The 20,251-nt window shown below is 35.3% G+C and overlaps 3 protein-coding genes across 3 annotated transcripts; all 3 read right to left on the reverse strand.

The window, feature by feature from the left end:
* Positions 1-3,248: 3,248 nt before the first annotated feature.
* nudt17 (nudix (nucleoside diphosphate linked moiety X)-type motif 17) lies at positions 3,249-9,569 on the reverse strand. The gene is made up of 9 exons (XM_052579641.1): positions 9,420-9,569; positions 9,249-9,324; positions 8,125-8,241; positions 7,840-8,023; positions 7,510-7,535; positions 7,038-7,130; positions 4,695-4,793; positions 4,463-4,599; positions 3,249-3,715 (listed from the first exon to the last, which is right to left on the reverse strand). Exons 2-9 carry the CDS (start codon positions 9,321-9,323, stop codon positions 3,544-3,546), a joined length of 903 nt encoding a protein of 300 aa, XP_052435601.1. The 5' UTR covers position 9,324; positions 9,420-9,569; the 3' UTR covers positions 3,249-3,543.
* A 347-nt stretch (positions 9,570-9,916) lies between these two features.
* On the reverse strand, positions 9,917-15,559 carry si:dkey-7j14.5 (uncharacterized protein LOC556563 homolog). Its single transcript, XM_052579648.1, has 7 exons — positions 15,293-15,559; positions 15,107-15,200; positions 14,457-14,567; positions 14,321-14,377; positions 13,749-13,865; positions 11,226-11,339; positions 9,917-11,107 (listed from the first exon to the last, which is right to left on the reverse strand). The coding sequence occupies exons 2-7, from the start codon at positions 15,164-15,166 to the stop codon at positions 11,021-11,023; spliced, it is 546 nt and encodes a 181-aa protein (XP_052435608.1). The 5' UTR covers positions 15,167-15,200; positions 15,293-15,559; the 3' UTR covers positions 9,917-11,020.
* Positions 15,560-15,763: 204 nt separating this feature from the next.
* Positions 15,764-20,195, reverse strand: si:dkey-7j14.6 (uncharacterized protein LOC556585 homolog). The gene is made up of 7 exons (XM_052579642.1): positions 20,066-20,195; positions 19,193-19,397; positions 18,872-18,973; positions 16,840-16,896; positions 16,492-16,644; positions 16,273-16,374; positions 15,764-16,087 (listed from the first exon to the last, which is right to left on the reverse strand). Exons 2-7 carry the CDS (start codon positions 19,364-19,366, stop codon positions 16,010-16,012), a joined length of 666 nt encoding a protein of 221 aa, XP_052435602.1. The 5' UTR covers positions 19,367-19,397; positions 20,066-20,195; the 3' UTR covers positions 15,764-16,009.
* Positions 20,196-20,251: the final 56 nt, after the last annotated feature.

Genomic DNA, 20,251 nt, shown 5'->3' on the forward strand with positions numbered 1-20,251 from the left:
CACTTCAAAGCCAAGTTGGAACATTAAGGGTTTGTTTTTGTCAGTGTTAACAGTTTACTGTTAAAGGACAACGGTGTTCCTCCTCTCAGGTGGTGATCTGGTGCTGTTGTCCAAAACGAAGAGTTTTCATGAATGAAGCTGAAGAGATGAATCCTCCCATGTACTTCAATCCAGACATCCCTATGTATTCAACACAAAGCACATTTGATACATCCAACGGCAAACAAGTGGTGCGATCCTTTTCATTACTTATTCTGATACAACGCATTTTGTATTTTGTACAGTTTGGTCATGAGAGTGAAACTAGATTTTATAACAAAAGTGACTCCCTTAAATTTTCAAGACTTGTAACCACATTTTGGAAGCGAATGGGCTATACTGTATGAACAGAATTGGCAAACTTGTGCTTTGATGGTTATTTTTGCTTTCGCTAAATCTAAATCTAAATCTATTTTAAATAGTTAATTAAAATAAAGGTGACATAAAAAATAATTATTAGATTACTTAAAATATTATATAACTTGAAAAATTTAACAACTTAAAATAAGTTCAAGTATTAACATGATTAAACTAAAATAACAAATCTAAACAGAAATTTATATAAAAAAAAATAATTAAACAAAATTACTAAAACACAAATGAAAGCTGAAAACATAAAAATAATTCTAAATTCAAAATATTGGGGGAAAAAAATGGTACAATCTCAGAAAAAAAGGTACAAAAGCTCCCACTGAGGGTAGTACCCTTTCAAAAATGACTAACATTCACCGTTTAGGTACTAATATGAACATTTTAGAGTAGTATTGTGTATCTTCACAAGTCCAAATTCACACCCTTTAGGCATAAAATATGTACAAGTAAGTTTTGAAAAGGTACCCTAGTGACAGCTTTTGTTCCTTTTTTCTGAGTGTACACAAAGAATCCAGAACCAAACAATACAGAACAAAAACTGAACCACGGCATTTTTGATGCAGAATGAAAGTAGCAGTAAGGATTTAATAGCACACTCAAAACACACTGATATTTACAATAGTTATCAGTTACAGGATTTACTCTTAAGTTAAAGCAGGGATTAGGAGGTTACCTGCTGGTACAGACATAATGGATCAGCTCTTGCCTACTGCTGTAAGAACAGGACAATTTGAGTCTCACACCTGTTAGTAAAAGCAGGTAGTGAAAACGCTGACTGTGTGTATGCAACCTTATGATCAGAAAGCATCAAGAAACCTGTAAAGTAATGCCAAAGCATGCAGCTCTTTAACCCTTTCACAACAAGCCAGAGACATTTAACTATAAATAATAGAATTGCAGCTTTGTTGTGGAGGGAAACAGAGGGGGTTTCAGAAGGGTTCTCCATCAGCATCTCTGTCCATGTAAAGCACAGACCCCACAATCACAGATCAGAACTAGGGAAAATTGGCTACTGTTACCTGGCGTTCCAGTGTCCCCATCACCTGCACAGGCCCCTCTTTGTGCGGCTCTGACTAAGAAACCTGAAGCGTGGGAAACTCGACTCTCGTTCAGAGACTGTGAGGCCTCCATCTGCGTCTCCTCCATCGTTCAGTAGCCCCGGCGTCACTGCTCACAATGCCCTGCCTACATTCAAACAATAACAGGAGCCAGGAGAGAAAGACTTAAGCTTTGAATCCAACCCTCATTCAGGCCTCCAGGGCTGAATGCATCCGAGCAGCAGGTTTTGGTGGAAAAGCTGATCATAGAAGAGAATGATTAACTGAACGGAGCTGAACAAGGCGTTTGTGAGGGTACTGGCATTTATATTAATAACAAGCTGGATGATTCACAGTGATGATATAAATATAATTATCTAAATCACCCGAAACAGCCCAACCCATATGGCCTCAGACACACACACAAAAATAGAAGAATAAACTAAAATATAAAAAAAAACAATAAAAAAAGAACAATATTTGACAGTAGGAAAATACAAAAAGAGGTCTAATAACAGATAAATCTCACAATATTAATAAAAGAACAAAGTAAATTAAAAATACATACAAAATAAATAAATAAATGAAGGAATATATATATATATATATATATATATATATTATAACATTTAAACACAATTTATCAACACATACAAGATCAAATAAATAAAACCAAAAACATGAATAATAATAATAAAATAAAATAAAAGTGTATTTAATTACTTTATTAACATTATTTCTAATGCTGATGGACGTTATACTTCCTACATGCCCTTCATTGTCATCTAATGTTAATTGACTTTTTAATTGGTTTTAACAGGATGTCAGAGAAAAACCTCCGAAAAACAGGACAGGAATGTACGTGGTGAACCAATGAAGAACACATAGTAAAAAACAGATATGCAGCGGTGAGCATGACACACTTCTGTAAATAACCCAGCTCAAACTCACACTTTAACTCAATCATTCAGGTTTTCTGACACCAAACATTGTCACTCCTTCCGTGTGTGAAGAACGAGGCCTGAGGAAACCCTTGTTGGATGTAAAACTGTCACACATCTGGCACTGTTCTGCAGGATGTTGAATGGACAGGGAAATTACTTTACATGTCATTATATTGATTTAGAATTCTATACCTTTGCACAAAGTAATGATGATTGACAGTGATTTAGTGAAATTAAAAGGTTTTGTTTTTTTTGGACAAAATAATCTTAATTTTAATGGAAAATACTGTTTCATGGTAAATAAACCCTAATATTTTTAGTGATACAGCCTGGTTCTACTATAGATCAAAAGGAGAAGTTAGTTAGTTAGTTTCTGTATTTGGGTGACAAATTTAGTATGGAATAAACCAAATAGAACCAGACTGCACTGTGTCACTTCAGGTCAAATACTTTTTAAAAGCAAAGAGGATACAAATGTGCTAGGCCTTGACTTGACAGAAAAATCAAGATACAAAGTATATGAACAACAAGAACATAAATGTGTCAGAGGAAGAGTAAGGCAAGTGAAATTCTGCAGATTATCTCAGCGGTCAAATGTAATCTGTGATGAATTTTAATTTCTGTCTCTGCTGTTTAAACTGACCCTGAATTCACACAGACAAACTGTTCAGGAAATGTCCAATTAATAGGTGTATTTGTCATGATTAATTTATTCTGCATATGGAAGCGTCTGATCATTGTGGGGTTATGAAACAAAGTGAATGTTCTGCTGATCATGTGAACACAAAGAAAAATGTTTTCCTTTAAAACAAAGCATTTGCAGTTGTGTGTGGAAGAAATATGTAAGGTAGATTAATCACTGTACTGCATTAAATCAACTTTAATTTAGTATATTTAGCAGAGGGAAGAAGTTTCTACCACCCTATTACAGTGGACTGAGATGTTGTTTCAGTTGTTATTAATAAAATGTTGGATGAACAATCTGATATGAATTATAAAATCATATTCCAATCAAAACTCTTTTTCTAAGGTTTTTTTTTGCATTTTGATTTGAATGTTGAAATAACTCCAGTGCAGCAGGTGGTGCTATCTTCCTCAAGGCACGGGTTAAATGGTAACATACATAAACAGAAGCAGGCAGAGAGGAGTCATCAGCCCATCTCAGTATGAGGCTCCAGTGTTTTCAACCACAGTTCTAAAGCAAATTTGGTTCCAGTGCTGACTCGTTCGATGTCCTCGCCATGATCCGGGGCCCGGTTACAGAGGACAGAAACAGGCAGCGAGGTCTCGATTAGCTCACCTTGTGGAGACACCTCGGTCACACTGACGACATACAGAAAAAAACAGACGCTCAAAACTATGGAATTAATACTAAGGAATAGTTTATCAAAAAATCTACGTTTGTTGAAGATTTACTCAGGTAATACAAGATATAGATGAGTTCGTTTCTTCATCTGAACAGATTTGGAGAACTGTAGCATTACATCACTTGCTCACCAATGGATCCTCAGCAGTGAACTGATGTGACAACAGGGGATGGACTTTTTCACAATCTTACGGATTATGGACTATGGATTTTGGGTAGATGCAATGATTCAAAGCTTAAAGCCTTAAAGGGATACACAATTTGGTTTTGAATCACTTACCCCCATGTCGTTCCATGCGCTATTTCTACATGTATTTATGCTTTGATTTTAAAGTTTTGGGTTTTTGGTTTTCAAGACGAACAAAGCTTTTATGGGTTTGGAACGACATGGGGGTAAGTGATTTATGACAAAATTTTCCTTTTTGGGTGGAGTATCCCTTTAATGATGTTTATGATGCAGCTTTTCACTTTACAAGACGTTAAGTGATGGACGTTTGGATTACTTGTGGATTATTGTGATGTTTTTTTCAGCTGGTTGGACTCTCATTGTGACGGCACCCATTAACTACAGAGAGCAAGTGACGTAATGCAAAATTCTTCCAGATCTGTTTTGATGAAGAAACAAACTTCATTTTTTATATATCTTATACGGCATGAGTACATGTCCAGCAAACTTTAATAGAGATTAATGGTGTTCTCCATACCTGATAGTTTGTGGCAGATCAGAGGGTATTTGAACAGAATCCTTCTCACCATCTACTGCAGATACTACAACATTCACCAGACCTGCATCGACCCACACACACGCACTGACTTCAGCAGGATCAGGGCGCAAACAAGCCTGAGAAAAGAGGACAGAGATCTTATGACACACATCGATTTCAAATCAGCAGCATTTTTTTGTCGTTTTTATGTGTGGATGACCTAAAGTTGTACCTGTAGCTGCAGGTGTGATTGACAGCTCTTCAAAAGTATGTATGTCACAACGTGATGTCTCTTAGGCAGTCCTACGGACAGTATGGGCGGATAAACTGACTGGACAGAGAATACAAGTTTAATACATAAAATAAAATGCTGTTACCATTCAAATTTTTTTTTATTAATACTGGATGTAAGGATGCATTAAAAGTGACATTCAAAAAAGATTTCTAATGTAGCAAAAAAAAATGTTTGTTTCCACAAACATATTAAGTAACACAGCAACTGTTTTAAACATTGATTATAATAAGTAAAGTTTCTTGAGCAGTAAATGAGCATATTATAACGACATCTGAAGGATCAACAGACACTGAGGACTGCAGTAATAATGCTGAAAATTCAGCTTTGCATCACAGGAATAATTTGCATTTTGAAAAATATATAAAAATTAGTAGGGATGCACCGAAATGAAAATTCTTGGCCGAAACCGAAAACCGAAAAAGAGAAAACCAAGGCCGAAAACCGAAACCGAAACACCGAAAGAAATTATGCCAATTATTAGTACCATTGCATTTATTGCTATGACCGTGTACTAACTTTACTAAAATTAAGACATTGCAATTGCATAAATTAATATTAAAGTTTCAAAGATAATTACAATTACATAACTTATTTAAAAAAACATTAAAAAAAAATTAATTACAAATGATGCAAATATTTATTAAGCACATTGCAACAATGCACAGTATAAAATAAAATTCAAACAAAAAATTTATCCCACTCATGTGTATATTTAATAATAATGTACAGGCCTACTGGCCTGCAGAAAGGTTTTAAAATGAACAGTTCTCTCATAAAAACAAAGTGCATTTAGGTGAAGTGCATTTGAAATTTTTCTATGTAGGACTAGAAAGTGCATTACTTCTCCAGTTGGCAAGACTGTTATCACTTCTGGGGATGGGGACTTAAGACAGTTAACCATCTAGCTGTTGAGCAGTTGAGCTTGTCATCTGCCTGACATTTGAGAAATATTTGAGAGAGTGTATTTAAATAGGGCCAGGGCATAAATACAAATTTTTATCAAATTAAAGCAGAAATCTAGCAGACAATCTAGCATAAATATGGCTACAATCTGATATTATGTATGTATATATGTTTGTGTGTGTGTGTGTGTAGTAGCCTAAGAATAAAATAGCCAACGTATTATTATTATTTGAGGCACTTTCTTGCAGAATTCCACTGAACATATCAGACAACGAGGGTGCATGCCCCTCATCTGGTGCAGAGACGAGTCTTTTCTGCGCTCTGATCTGTCTCCTGCGCTTGGCGCTTCTCCGTCTCCACGCGGGTTCTCCGCATCCAGCGCGGCCTGGATCATTTCTCGTGCGCGCTGCCTTATTTCCGCATACAAGTAATGGTCTTTATAACGCGGATCAACCACATTCGCGATAAAGTGCAGAGGATCCGAAAAGATCTCAGTGAGACGTGTGCTAACAGACTCTATAAGACTGTACTTTTCTTTGTTTTTACTTCGTGGTCCGTCTTAATCTCTTTGTTAGGAGACGTTTTAGTGCTGCGAATAAAGGAATACGAAGAAAGAGAATCGAAAGCAGTTATTTTAAATCAAAATAATATTTACAAATATTACTGTTTTTACTGTATTCGTGGTCAAATAAATGCAGCCTTGTTGAGCATAAGAGATTTATTTTTAAAACATAAAAAAATAATCTTACCGACCCCAAACAGTTGTGTGCTTGCAGAGTTTTTAGTGTCATTTACTCATCCTCACATCATTCCAACTTTGAATTATTTTTTTTCTTCCATAAACTGAAAATGAGATGCTTGGAAAAATGTCCAAACTGCTCTTTTCAATACAGTTAATGGTGATTTTTACTGCCAAAAAGTTTGATTATTACAACCACTACTGATGACATCTGAGAGTAACGGCAGAGGTGAATATTATTTAGTGTTTCAGTCTGCTCCACATTTATTTAGTGTGTGGCTTCAAAAGATTTGCATTTGACTTGTAAATTCATGTACCCAACTTCTATAAAACTTTTATGGTCCTTTTTCATTCACTTTCCTTAACTATTCCGTTATTGCCTGATATATGTTTGTTTCATGAACATTTAAGTAAACCCTCTGGATTAGCTTGATTAGATTCACATCTAGACCCAGCAGTTTAATGTCAAAGATTATAACGGAGATGGACAACAGATGTGTGCAGCGCCCGACTGTTCCAGGTTACACAAATACGCTTTGCAAACAATCGGCCTCGATCTGTCAAATTCAGCGTGCAGTCAGTGGTCCCCTGGACTTTGGCTGCAGGTCTCACAAAAACACTGTGCTATAAACACACACCTCCCACAGGCCGAGCAGCTGAGAGGAGATCTCATCAGGGCTCAGTTTCAGACCGGTCTCTTCCTTCAGCTCCCTGAGTCCGGCATCCAACAGCTAGTTTTAGACACACACAGAAATCAATCAGCCATGGTATCGTTCTTTCATTTAATGATTCAGAATATTATTTACCTTGTTCAATATGCTAATTATATTACAAATAATTATTTACAAATATAAAACTATGTACATTACCCAAGGTTTGGTGGTCAGTTATATATAAAAAAGCAAGGATCCTTTAACTGATCAAAAGTGACAGTGAAGTCATTTATAACATTACATTTCTAATGTAACAAAACATTTATATTTCATATAAAACAAATAATCCTCAAAAAATGTATCAGTTTCTGTATCTGTTAATGACTGACTGATTAACTGACTGAGTGACACTGTTTATGCACCGTTTATGTAATCTACTATAATTTAAGGCAAGTACCTTTTCATCCAGCTCCACATGGCCACCTGAACAAACAAATTATTTCTATTAGTCCTGAACCCCACAGGATTCTTATACACATGCAGGCCACATTTCTGTGGCTGTTTCACTTCAGCCGATAACATCGCAGTCTTTGATGGGAAGTACGATTTGAGATTGAATAGATTAATGAAACCATTTAATATAACCGTTTAAAATTGATGGCCTCAGACCCAGAAAAAAAAAACTGACCAAAATGACCCCACTCGTCTCTAAATCACAAACATGAGCACACACATATGTGAGTGGGGATCTGAGGAATCACTTTGGTCGGGGTGGAATGATACTCACCGGGTGGAACCCAAACATTGGGGAAGATCCGGAGGCTGGAGGCACGGCGTGTTAGCAACAGTCTCTGATTGGCTGACTGCAGCAGCACAGCCACGCCCACATCTACCCCACGGTTGAGGGTATCTGGGGGCAGGGAGTCCGCCTCCGAATGAGACAGGTATTTGATGGGGCAAAATGACGCCCTCTAGGGATAAACAATGAGTTTGATCCGCAAACCAAAAACTCCTGGATTATAGGGATTGAATTAACAAAACTGGCTGTAAAACAACTTCAGTGTGATCTCACCTTCAGAGGAACTCCTCCATCACACAGCCGATCACATAAAATAAATCTGTTATTCTCCAAAGAACAGCTCACAGTTGCCTGATCCTCAACACTCCCGACAAAGTGTCCAGTTATGCTCTGGATAAAAATGACACATGCATGTTTAGGTTGCATGCTTTGATTTAGGGCTTATATTTACATATATGATTATTTAAAAAAGATCATGATTAAATCAAATTAAGTAAATCAGGTAAATAATATACTATACTACAGTATAATATAATAATATATTATTATATTTTTCTGTAATATAATAAAGAGAAAAAACTGAGACAGTCTAAATCCAGAAGAACTGTGGCAATGTCAATACCAAGATGCTTCAAGAAACCTATCTGCAAAGCTCTCTGAAAAAGTATGCGCAAGTGCAACTCGTGCAAAAGCTGCTGGATGGTCACACCAAACGTTGATTTAATTAAATTAATAGAAGTTAATTGATAAAGGAAATCTATTTATTACTTTATATTTATTATTAATTTCCTACTACATTCTTTTTTGAAAGCATCCTCATTTTACAGCATTTAGTGCCTAAACATTTGCAGGTAGGTTTCTTGAAGCATCTTGGAGATGTTGCCACAGTTCTTCTGGATTGAGTCTGTCTCAGTATGTTCTGTTTCTCCATGTTTTTCCAGAAAGACTAATAATGGATGATGGTGAGATCAGATCTCTGTGTGGAGCACTGGCTGTTGTCAGACTCCTTGTGCAAACAAAAATCTCACTGGATTATTACAATTAACGGGAAAATTTATATTTGGAAATGGAAACTGATATTTCCACAGAAAAACTTTTTTTTTTTTCAGCTGGTGAAAATACTAGTGTCCTAATAACTTTGGCCATCACTGTACAGTATATGTGTGTGTGTGTGTGAGAATGTATGATCACTATATACATACTATAGCCTATACTTTTCTGTAGCACAGGAGAATAATATAGTGTGTGTAGCTATTAAATATTTGTCTATATACTTACAGCATTTTATCATTTTTATAAATAAAATTATAGATAGATCTATAGAATTATTGTTATTGTATATATAATGTATATTAATTCATCTTTATACACATTTGTACATATTTAGCTCAGCTGACCTGCACGAATCGTGCGCACTGCGGAGCGGCGTTTTCCCTCGACAGATGAACTAGAATCTTTCGGACTTTCTCCATACTGTGTAAGACATCATCATAGAATATGATAACTAAGTTTTACCCTCGTAATTTGACATATTATACTGTAAAAACAAAATATTCATATTGAGTTACATATAGTGCTCATCAGGGCGAACCGCTTAACTATCCAGGAAATCGCCAGAGCGCGTGAATGAGTGTTTACAGCAGAAAGACCCTCGCCCCGTCCAGACTCTGAACCCAAACCAGACCATAACAAACAACATCCAAACCGATACTCCGGAAACTGGATTCTGATGTTTCAAAATAAAAGTCATTTTATTTCCGCAATAAGGAAAACATGCTGGTGTGACGTAATGACACGTAATACATATGCATGAGCTTCTTCGGATGTTTTAAAATAAAAGTCTGTTTATATAACCTAGTTTTTATTATTCAAATATAAAAAATTAAAATGATTAAAAAAAAAAGAAAAAAAGAGTACACTTATTTTAGATCGTCTAGAGAGGGAATTTACAATACAACCCTATAAAAAAATATAATTCGCTGATTTGCTGAGAGTTTATATTCATATATGCTGATTTAATTGTGTTCGTGCACTGTGAAAACATTGCTAATGTGACAGCATCAGATTGTGTAGTAAATCAAGTTTATTTGAAATATCATTCAGTCAAACACAGCCATATTACTAGATACTATGTTTTCATTTTACTTCACATTAAGAGTTCACTGAGAACAGGCACAGTGTAAATCTCACATGCTGTCATAAAGACAAAGATCTACAGACACAGAATGGATTACACATTTCCACAAGAGGATTTTACATCACCAAGTTGAGGCCTTGACTGTGGGTTCAACTTCTGACCTTTATTAGTCATTATTTAGTCATTAGTGTGTCTATGATTTTGGTCAAAAGTGGTGGCACTTACAGAGTTGGCAGTCATCATAGCTTTCCTGAAGAATCAGTACGGATAAAACAAGATGACATAAAAGCCAAGTGATGCTGTTTAGTTATTCACTGGTGTTCAAATTCACATTACTCTGCTTTAGTGGAGTTTCTCTGACAAGTGCCACATTTTTCAACGCTTTTATTTTGCAGGAATTTTTGTAAGCATATATAAAATCGTTTGGCTTGCTTACAGTGTTGTTACAGTTGTATGGTTTCAAGGGCTTTTATTTTCAAAATGCCATTAATATCAACTTCATAAATGTAGACCCATATGTCTTCATGTGGCTAAAACAAACATATTGAGCGATATGAAGATTCATGCAAAAGGTGGTACAAAATGCTATGAAACAAGATGGAATCACAGAACATTCTTACCGTTCACATTCACCATGATTCCATTTCTGTTTTTTGCTATGTACCTAATTTCACATATCCTAAGAACGATAAACACGCTTACTCTTCTAACATACAGTGATAACACTTGATTCTGGTCTAGATTTCTGGGTAGACATTTAATGCTAAGAAGCTTCAGATTGTAACAGTGTACGTGAATAAGGTACGAATAACTATTAAGTTGAGCATTCAAATTTACAGCAGTTCTTGTGAGGTTGTGAGAGCTACAACCAGGCTTAAAATGAGATTTTATTCATTTTATTTTAAAAAAATTATTTACAACTTTTCTGTAGTTATGGTTGTTTACCTGTGAGTGGTTTGTAGGTGAAACAGTCCTCTTTTGCAGTTGGTGTAAAACTGTGCTAAGACTGTGCCCTGAACGACTCTTATTTTGTCAGTTTCCGGCATGGATCTTGTTCTGGGTTTGACCGCCATCACCATAATGTTGGTTTGCTTCAGAGTGAGGGATGGGTGTCATCTCCTGCGGCAAAACAGTGAATTAGACAGTCATTTTCATTACAAATGTGCCTTAAAACATTAATAGATACTTGAAATAGAACATAATTCTCAAATATTAAGAACAGTCCTGAAATACAAACCTTTATGGAACCAACAGAAAGGGCGTAGACCCCAAAAAAAGACACAAGCAAACCAATGACACACGCTAGCACCAGGAAACCGATCAGTGTCACCAAGATCCCATTCGCTAAGAACTGTAATACAAACCACAAATACAATAGTACATTACAGCAGCACTGTTCTATGATAAAACTTTACAAACAGTATTTACATGGTAAATCACAATCACATGCAAATAGTAATACAATGGGAAAAAAATCTGACTATCCACAGAAAGGGAAAATGGAAAATGTTATACTTCAATTAATCAGTCATATTTCAAAATTCAAATTTAGTGATAGACTTCGATATTTGGCCATCTGCATTACAACTTCTACACATTTTTGTAAAGTAAAGATAAGGTATATGATTATATTTAATTTGGTTTAATTACATTGCATTAGCCTACTGTACAGTATATACATCACATTGTTAATTAAGTATTATCTATATACTATCATAGTATTTTAGATTTTATTTGTATACTTTCAGTTTACGTTTTACACATTTTCTTGTGTAATTTTGTCATTTTAGTTTACTATTTCTATTTAGCTTTAATTCAAGTAATTTAGTAGTTCAGCTTATACTTAATGTATTTATTTGCCAATGCAAAATTTTTGTTTAAGGTTTTATAAGCTTTTCATTTAATATATATAGATATAAATTAAATGATATAATTGAATGTAAATATATAATTAAATATAAATAATTTAAGTTCTTATGCTTTTAGTTAACAATGACAATACTGATAGGTTAACATTAAATGGCCATGGCGCTCTTTAGTAATTGGTAACATCACCAGTCACTGAAAAAAATAATGATAATGATATAATTGATAATGAGTCATGTAATTATTTAACACCATGTTTTTATACATTTTCTTAAAGGGGTCATATGATGAGGTTAAAATTTTTCCTTTCTCTTTGGAGTGTTACAAGCTGTTCGTGCATATAAGATCTGTAAAGTTGCAAAGACTCAAGTCTCAGATCTAAGGGGATATTCTTTATAAAAGTTAAGACCTCCAAAAGAGGACACAACTAGAAATCAGTGTTTAAGCTGTATTTACAACACAGTTCCAGAACAGTTCAACCCAAATATTCAGATGTGTGCAGCGCATTTTGCAGAGGACAAGGACTGTTTCCTGTGAGAGTAGCCTACAATCGCGTTGTCTGTTTCTATAAAAGGGGCAATTCAAACTTCGCAAGGACAGTCTGTCACTTCTGACTCATAGTCTGTAAGTTCCTTTTTTATATGCAAAGGATTTGCCATTGATGATTCAAACACGAGTTTTGAGCAGTGAAAAGCTAGTTGTTTGTCGTTTCTCCGATCACAGATGCAGACATGGTTTTATTTTTATTTGGTGCGATAAGCAATGCAACACAACATGTAAAAAGACAGTACAAGTCATTATAATCAGTAAATGTCCTGACTAGATGCAACAAATGCATCGTTGGTAATTATTGGTATTATTTTTGTCTCATCGAGCCGGGGGCTTAAAATTTCCTTCACATGCTTGAGGCATTTGGTCAATCACAGCACACTGAATAGCAAGGCAATCAATCAATTTTTACTTAAACTCAGTGAAAGTCTTTTATCATCAAAATTGTTTTTCAAACTCATCAATTGTATTTCCACTGTGTTCAGGAGCTGAACAATATAGATTTGTATCATCAGCAAACACATTTTTTGAACACTTTACAAATATCAACAAATTTAGGTCCTAGTACCGAACCTTGAGGAACACCACAAGTAACTTTAAGTATCTAAATCTGATTTAACACTATTTATTTGTAATAAACTGATATTTGTCGTTGAGGTAACTTTTTATCAAATAGATATCGGTTGTCCAATAAAATTTAAAATTTATCCTATGTAAATAAAAACGTATGAGTTCTCTCCTAAAACTCTAATAATTGCGCATTTACACCGGTTTAAAACTTAGGGAAAAATTGAGATTAGATATATCCTGAACCTAATTGTAGTTTGACTCCAGCTTAGAGGATGTTTATGGTTTTCTTGTTGCATTGTATAGCTTGTAATGCAACTCACCTCTTTATGTCCCCCTTTTTCTCCTTCTCCTCAGCAAACCCAAATGGAGTCCAAACAGAACACCACTGAAACAAGCAGGACAGAGCCTGGAGTCACATCTCTCTTTCTACTCACACACACTCGACCACAGTCTGCCGTCTGACAGAGAGCAACTTTCAGATCGATGTACAGCTTCCTGATCCCTAGTCTCAATATCATCTGCTTTTCTATTCCACGTACAGGACAGGCAGAAATAAAATGGCCTGAAACCATTGTTTGCCAATAAACAAAGCAAAAGGGTAAGTTGAAGTATAACATTTTTCCATTTTTTTTTACAGATGAAAACATTCTTGTGTTATTTCAATAACTGATTATATGATCAGTTTTGTTAACAGTATTGAAATATTGAGTCACTTGTGGGATTGAAGGTGTCTTGGCTTGAGGATGAGCAGGATGGGGCATCTCTGTTTGTTTACCTCTGTGTCCCTGTAGAAGTACGACTCTCCTCTGAATGGGATGTATCTGGCTATGAGTCCAAATCCAACAACATCAAATACTGCTGTTAGTAATTGCAGAACAGTGGTTGTCAGCACCTGCAACAAATGAACAGACTTGTATTTCAACAATAAATACAATTCTCATTTACAGTCTTCCAATAATGAATGGTCAAAAATATATTGAAAATACAGGTGGTTATTGTAGCTCAATAAATCTGATAGTAAAAAAAGTCAATTATACTATAATAATACTGTTCCAAACTATCCCATAAAAAAAGAAATAAAAAAAGAAAGAAACTAAGGAATGTCTGTAAAGTAAAATCCTGCAATCTAAGTGGGCCGTTCTTGGCAAAAATAATATGCAAAGAGGACCTTTGTTGTCAAAATTTGATCACACAAGACTAATGCTGCTGAGACTGCACTTAATTTGGTCAAAACAGGATGAGGACCTGTAAGGAGGGACATTAAAGGGATTTAAATGAAGAGAGCAAGAGTGAAATGATTTGTGACACTTTCTAATTTTCAGATGACATTCATATATCATACTGTACCAGACATTTAGATGGCCTCCTCCCAGTGTGCACCAGGACAACACCAGTTATGACAAGCTGTAGGAAATAGAGACATATGTCACATGACTGAGTTTAAACATTTTAAATGTATTTCAGTATGTGTGTCTATTTGTACCTGAGCACCATTGACAATGAGGACGATGATTTCACGCTGGATATGGTAGTGAAGCTTAAACACAATTGAGCTCAAAATGACAGTAAACATGCCAATTATGATCTCCATAGCCTATACCAAAGCACACAAAATGTTACAATTGTGAACTAACCACAGTTTTCCAAGATATTTTTTTTTTGCATGTAAAATCTATCTATCTATCTATCTATAAATAAAACTGTATTTGTTAAGTCTACAAATATATAATAAAATGCAAATAAATCAAAATGAAATACTTTATTTTCCACACCAATAAAGTTGAATTGAAATATAATAGTTATATCTTGATTTCATTGAGTTCAGTTTGTGTGTATGTGTGTTGCATCTCAGATATGGGTGTGTGTCCTTGGATGTTGGCCAGATGTCATTTATTAGATATATTACATGTGCATTCATATTAAACTAGAGCATAAATATTAGTTTCTACAGGACAGAACTGATTGAGTTACTAAAAACTCATATGCAACATACTATCAATATGTAAACAATGTGCTCCGGCTATAAAAATCAAGTGAAACGATACAGGCAAAGTTGATCAAACATATGTAGCTACTGATCCAGAGGCAAACTGACGATATGATTATGTGATAGTGTGCTGCAGTGAAACTCACACCAAGTGTCTTGGGCTCTGCGCTCTTAAATGTTTTAATCTGAGACGAGTACAGCGACATGCTGATAGATCACCAATCAATACCACACGATACGCTGCAAACACAATCACAACAGCACACATCAACGAAACGAGCTAACGCGTTGTTCATGCACATTGACACGGGTATTGGGCAGCGCTCGCTTACCTTAGCGCACTGGCGTCCTGCAGCAGAGTGTGAGCGCGAGACGGCTCTCCGCAGTGTTGATGTCATCAGGGGAGGCGGTGGCTTATCAAGGAGAATACAAGGTTGGTTTGATCCCGAGCAGAATTATCTCATCCCACCGGCCCTGATTCCACAAGGCACCCTTGAAAGCGCTCCAGAGCAGGATATTTTAACCCGGTTATGAATTATGTATGTAGAGAATAAGATCTGAGTCAAGAGAGTGATCAGAGAAACTGCAGGCTTGTAAATTCGTGATACAGCGGTTTATGTTATTATTGCATATATGGGCTGTGGATGGGTGTGTATATCTATAGTAAAGAGTAAAGAAGTGACTCAACCAGGGGTCCCCCTAAACTTACATGGGGCCTTAAGATGACTTAATAAACAGAATGTTATTTTACGCTGCTGTGGATGCAAATACAGTTAATTGTCTTCAATAAAGTGCAAAAGAAATAATGAAACATAGTGCATTTTATTCAGAAAATCAGCAAGCAGTGTGTAATAGGTCTCAAAGAACATTACCATACAGAAATGTGTATACTGCAAAAAATTACAAATCATCTAGTGGAAAATGGCTATCCTGTATTCTATCAAACAATCCCTTTAAGAAAACAACTTTAAAGCAAATGTTATCACATTTAGCCTATATGGTGATTAAACTTTTGACTAGAGAAATCTTGGCCATAACTGTGTGGGCATTCAGGGGTTGGAGACACAATCCACCCCAACCTTAAGGAGACTGGCTTCACTACCATGAGGGTCGACATCAGTTTCGCCCTGAAATAAAAAGAGAAGATTTCCCTAGATCAAATCTTTATTTCACAATCAAGGCTACACTGAGAACTGTAGTTTATGAGCTTAGATCTTCAACTGCAACATACCAGCAAACCATCATTTACATATCCTCATGAAATGATATAAACATGAACCTCTACTGAAGTTTGATCTGGGTTTAGTCTCACCTTTTGGATGGCCCGGGCCGAAAAGATGGACAGAGTGATGCACACGCACAGTTCAAGAAAACACAGCACCAGCAGGAGACCCCTCAATCCATCCACCAAACTCTAAATAAAAAATATAACATGTGGCATACAGACAATCAAGTTCTGTCTTGTGAATATGTTACAGGCATCTGCATCTATTTAATATAAACTTGAGATCATCAGTAGTTACAGACATACATTAAATCTCCATATCATTTCTGTACATGTCCAGTTATTTCTGCCGCCACAAGGATTCTCTCCTGGTCTATTGGTGAGCTCCCAACTGAAGTAGCCGGTTCCTGCAGCAGCCAGCAGAGCAGAGATCACACTCATGGCCAGCGTGGCTTTGATCTGCAAAAACACAAAGAATAAGAATGCATGTTTCTTAAAGAATGAAGAGTTTTCAGGCTTTAAGGAAACATATGAAAACTTCAAGAAATCCTGAAGCATATTCAGACTTCAGAAAGGGTGCAGAATGCTGTAGGTATCTGAACACACCAGTATGTGTGATGAAAAAATATGCTGTAAACATGATAATCTGCTCACCAGAGGAGAACTGGATCTCTTGTGTGCAGCGACTGCCACAGACCCAGAGACGACAAACTGGAAAAACAGAAATACAAAAAATATAACATTTCAATGTATATTATGTTTGTGTTTATTAAGCTGAACCAAACTACAGAGGCTCCATATCAGAGGTGCAGAAAATGTTTACTATGAAAAGTAAAAAAATCCCTCTAACTTGACTGAGGGCTGTGTACCCTTACGAAAAATAAGTTTATTTGAATGTGCTATTAGTGTACTTCTTTTAAAGCTGCAGTCGGTAACTTTTGACGCTCTAGCGGTTAATAAACAGAACTGCTTGCGTCTTGCGGAAGAACATCGTAGCCGGAACTACTTCTCTCTGTTTATGTCTATGAAGAATCACAAAGGTACTGGGTTACTCCGCCGCGGTACCCCCGAAGCAATCTAAAATAGTCTGAATATAAACACTTATTATAGGTGCACCCTAGTGATTCAGAACAAGCTAAAAACACGGTTTGGAAAATGGATTCATGGTGTACTCGCTTATTATATACATTTTTCTACATTTTGAACACAAACAAAGTTACGGACCGCAGCTCTGATTGGTTGTTTCTTAACGGGAGTGATGTATTTCTGCAAATGGCAATAGAACCACTGGAAGGAGCCAGAGGAGCTTGATTTTTTCACAGATTATCTGTCTCATATTCTACTGTCAGGACATAAAGACAGGTTTAACAAATATGTAAAAAATATATTTTTACAAAAGTTACCTACTGCAGCTTTAAATAAAGAAATAGGAAATTATGCTTTTAGTTTACTTTTTATGTAGGTCTCAGAAATGGGCTTTAGTAATCCTCAGAAATATACTTAAAATTAAATTTAAGTATACTTGACTTATACTTACACAAAGTCTAAATATTTTTGAGCTATACTCCTAGAATCTGTGTTTTCATTATTATATGGTAGAGGGCGCTATTGTAAAAATCTTCTGTACAGAATTTCCAAAAAAAAAAAAAAAACAAGTGAAGAAGAAAAAGAAACACCAGATACTAACACATGTAACATGATCATCTGACATGAAACGGCATCAAAACTGTAACGTTTTTTTTTTTACTTTTAAAAAAACGTACTTTTAAAGCTAACTTTTTTTAGCTTTTTGTTCAAAATGTTATTTCTTTATTTTTTATGAAACTTACCCAGATTAAAGCATTTTAAAAAAATAACGCATGAAGCTAGAATAAAATGTTTTTGTTTACAAGCAGGTACCCTGTTCGATCTTTGGATGTTTTGTATGTTCAGATATTCATTTTACAAAATAGGGATAAAGTAGTATACTACAAAAGTAACCTAAATAGGGATATAGTAGTATACTTAAAGTGTGATGTTAAGTTCATTTAAAGAAAACTTAGGAGTATACTTGCAGTAGAAAACTACTAAACTAGTAGTTTACTAACACTATACTTCAAAGTGTAAAAAGTATTTAATTAGTAAACTATCAGTAAACCTATAAGTTCACTTTTAGTATAACTGCAGTACAAACTACAAACATAGAGGTAAACTAGTTGTGTTCTCAAAGTTTGTTAATGTTCTACTTAAAAGTAGAAAAAAGTAGAAAGTAGAAAACTTCTATATACTAGAAAGTGGGCCAATTTAGTCCCAAGGAGTATTGAAACAGTACACTTAGTATACTACTAGAACACTGATATTTGTATATTTGCTACATAAAGTATACTTAAAAATATACTTAAACTTTACTTAAGTAACTTAATAAAATAAACTTGAAGTATACTACTTTTTGGTAAGGGTGGGCCAAAAGTAAATTCTGTATTATATCCAACTATAAAATCATATCATAATGAAATTATAAAAATGTATTAACTTTATATTTTAAATATTAATGCAAATTTAATTTACATGTTATTTAATGCAAAACTTTTGGAAAATGTTCACCCCTCTCCCACCCTCTCTGGTCACATTTATTAATTGATATTTCAGTGACATTTTGTAAAAATGCTAATGTTTTGTGTTACTAGAGCTCAAAATGTTTACTCACAGGAAGTCCAAGGCACACTACAGTCTCAGCACTCAGTTTATCCACAAGTACCGTGATGGTGCACAGAGTCATGACCACCAAACCAATGAACACCTGCACCAACTGCACAAACACACACAAACACTTCTGTAAAACACACTTTAGATCTGACAGTTCTGAATCACTTTCCTCTAAACAGTAGGAGAACGATTAAGTGAAAATCTATTTAAAATTAATTTAAATGATGAACAGCATTTGTTACAAGATGCTGAGGGCTAAACACAATCATTTTCTGTGATCAACATGCTGTCAACAAAGCTTAAATTTGTGTCCAGCTCTCACCCCCAGAGACAGAGGCTTCCCCTTTAGGAACATCTTGGTTTTTGGTGACAGGTTGGACTTTTCTAGTTCAACCGAGCTTGACTTTAGGTCCGGAAACTCTGTTTTTTCCTCCAGTGGAATAACATGAGTCACAACTCTCACTCCATTCGCCTCAGTAGTCATTGAAGAGGCCATTTCTCACAGAATTATGAGGCTCACCTTTATCCTGTATAAATAAGGAAGCAAAAAATACATGAGCCACATGAACTAATTCATCAAACCTGCCTCTCATTTCTAGATTAAGCTTGCACATCTCAAGTCAATGTTATAGTTTGCTTAAGATTTTACTGTATATGCATGATGTGATTTAAAAATACCATTGAAATTTAATAATGCTGTTCTTTAATCTAGTTATACACAACAGGTGTTTTATCACGCACCTTCCTTGCTGTCCTGTATTCCATGCTATAGGCCTATAGCTACTGTATCTGTATGAATACTGCATGTTTGAACATCAAATACATCGAACTGCACTGATTACCTTTCTACTTCACAAACTTTAAATTCGTTGCATATAAACATAAACAGCAATAGCGTCGTATGAATGCGATTTCCAACCACACTTAGGCCTATATATATATTATTATTATTTAGTTTTTTTTTTTTTTTTGCGATAAGATTAAAAAATCCTGTATAAGTAGATAGATTACTGGATTTTAAGACGACGAACTCTAAGGTTACGTAGGTAGGCAGTTATATGGTCTATAACAGCCATCTTGACAACGATTTGTCCGAATTATTTTATTATTGTTCACCACGTAGGACTAACTTATCAACGCTTGGGGAAAAAGTAAGTCTCTAAACAAAATAACGTACTTTAACCTGTTTACTTACCGATTCTTCAGACTGATCAGTTTACAAGCGACCTCATTTACCTACAGAACAACAGAAGAAAAAAAAACTACCCTAACGGGAAATAAAACTTCCTCCTCCTCCCACTAATTCCATTTAACCCTTTCAGACACAGCGAAAGAATTTCCACTAAAAGTCCAATAAAAGGCGTTATCTTATGTATTGTAA

Source organism: Carassius gibelio, chromosome B16 (assembly GCF_023724105.1).
Source record: "Carassius gibelio isolate Cgi1373 ecotype wild population from Czech Republic chromosome B16, carGib1.2-hapl.c, whole genome shotgun sequence".
Lineage (NCBI taxonomy): Eukaryota > Metazoa > Chordata > Actinopteri > Cypriniformes > Cyprinidae > Carassius > Carassius gibelio.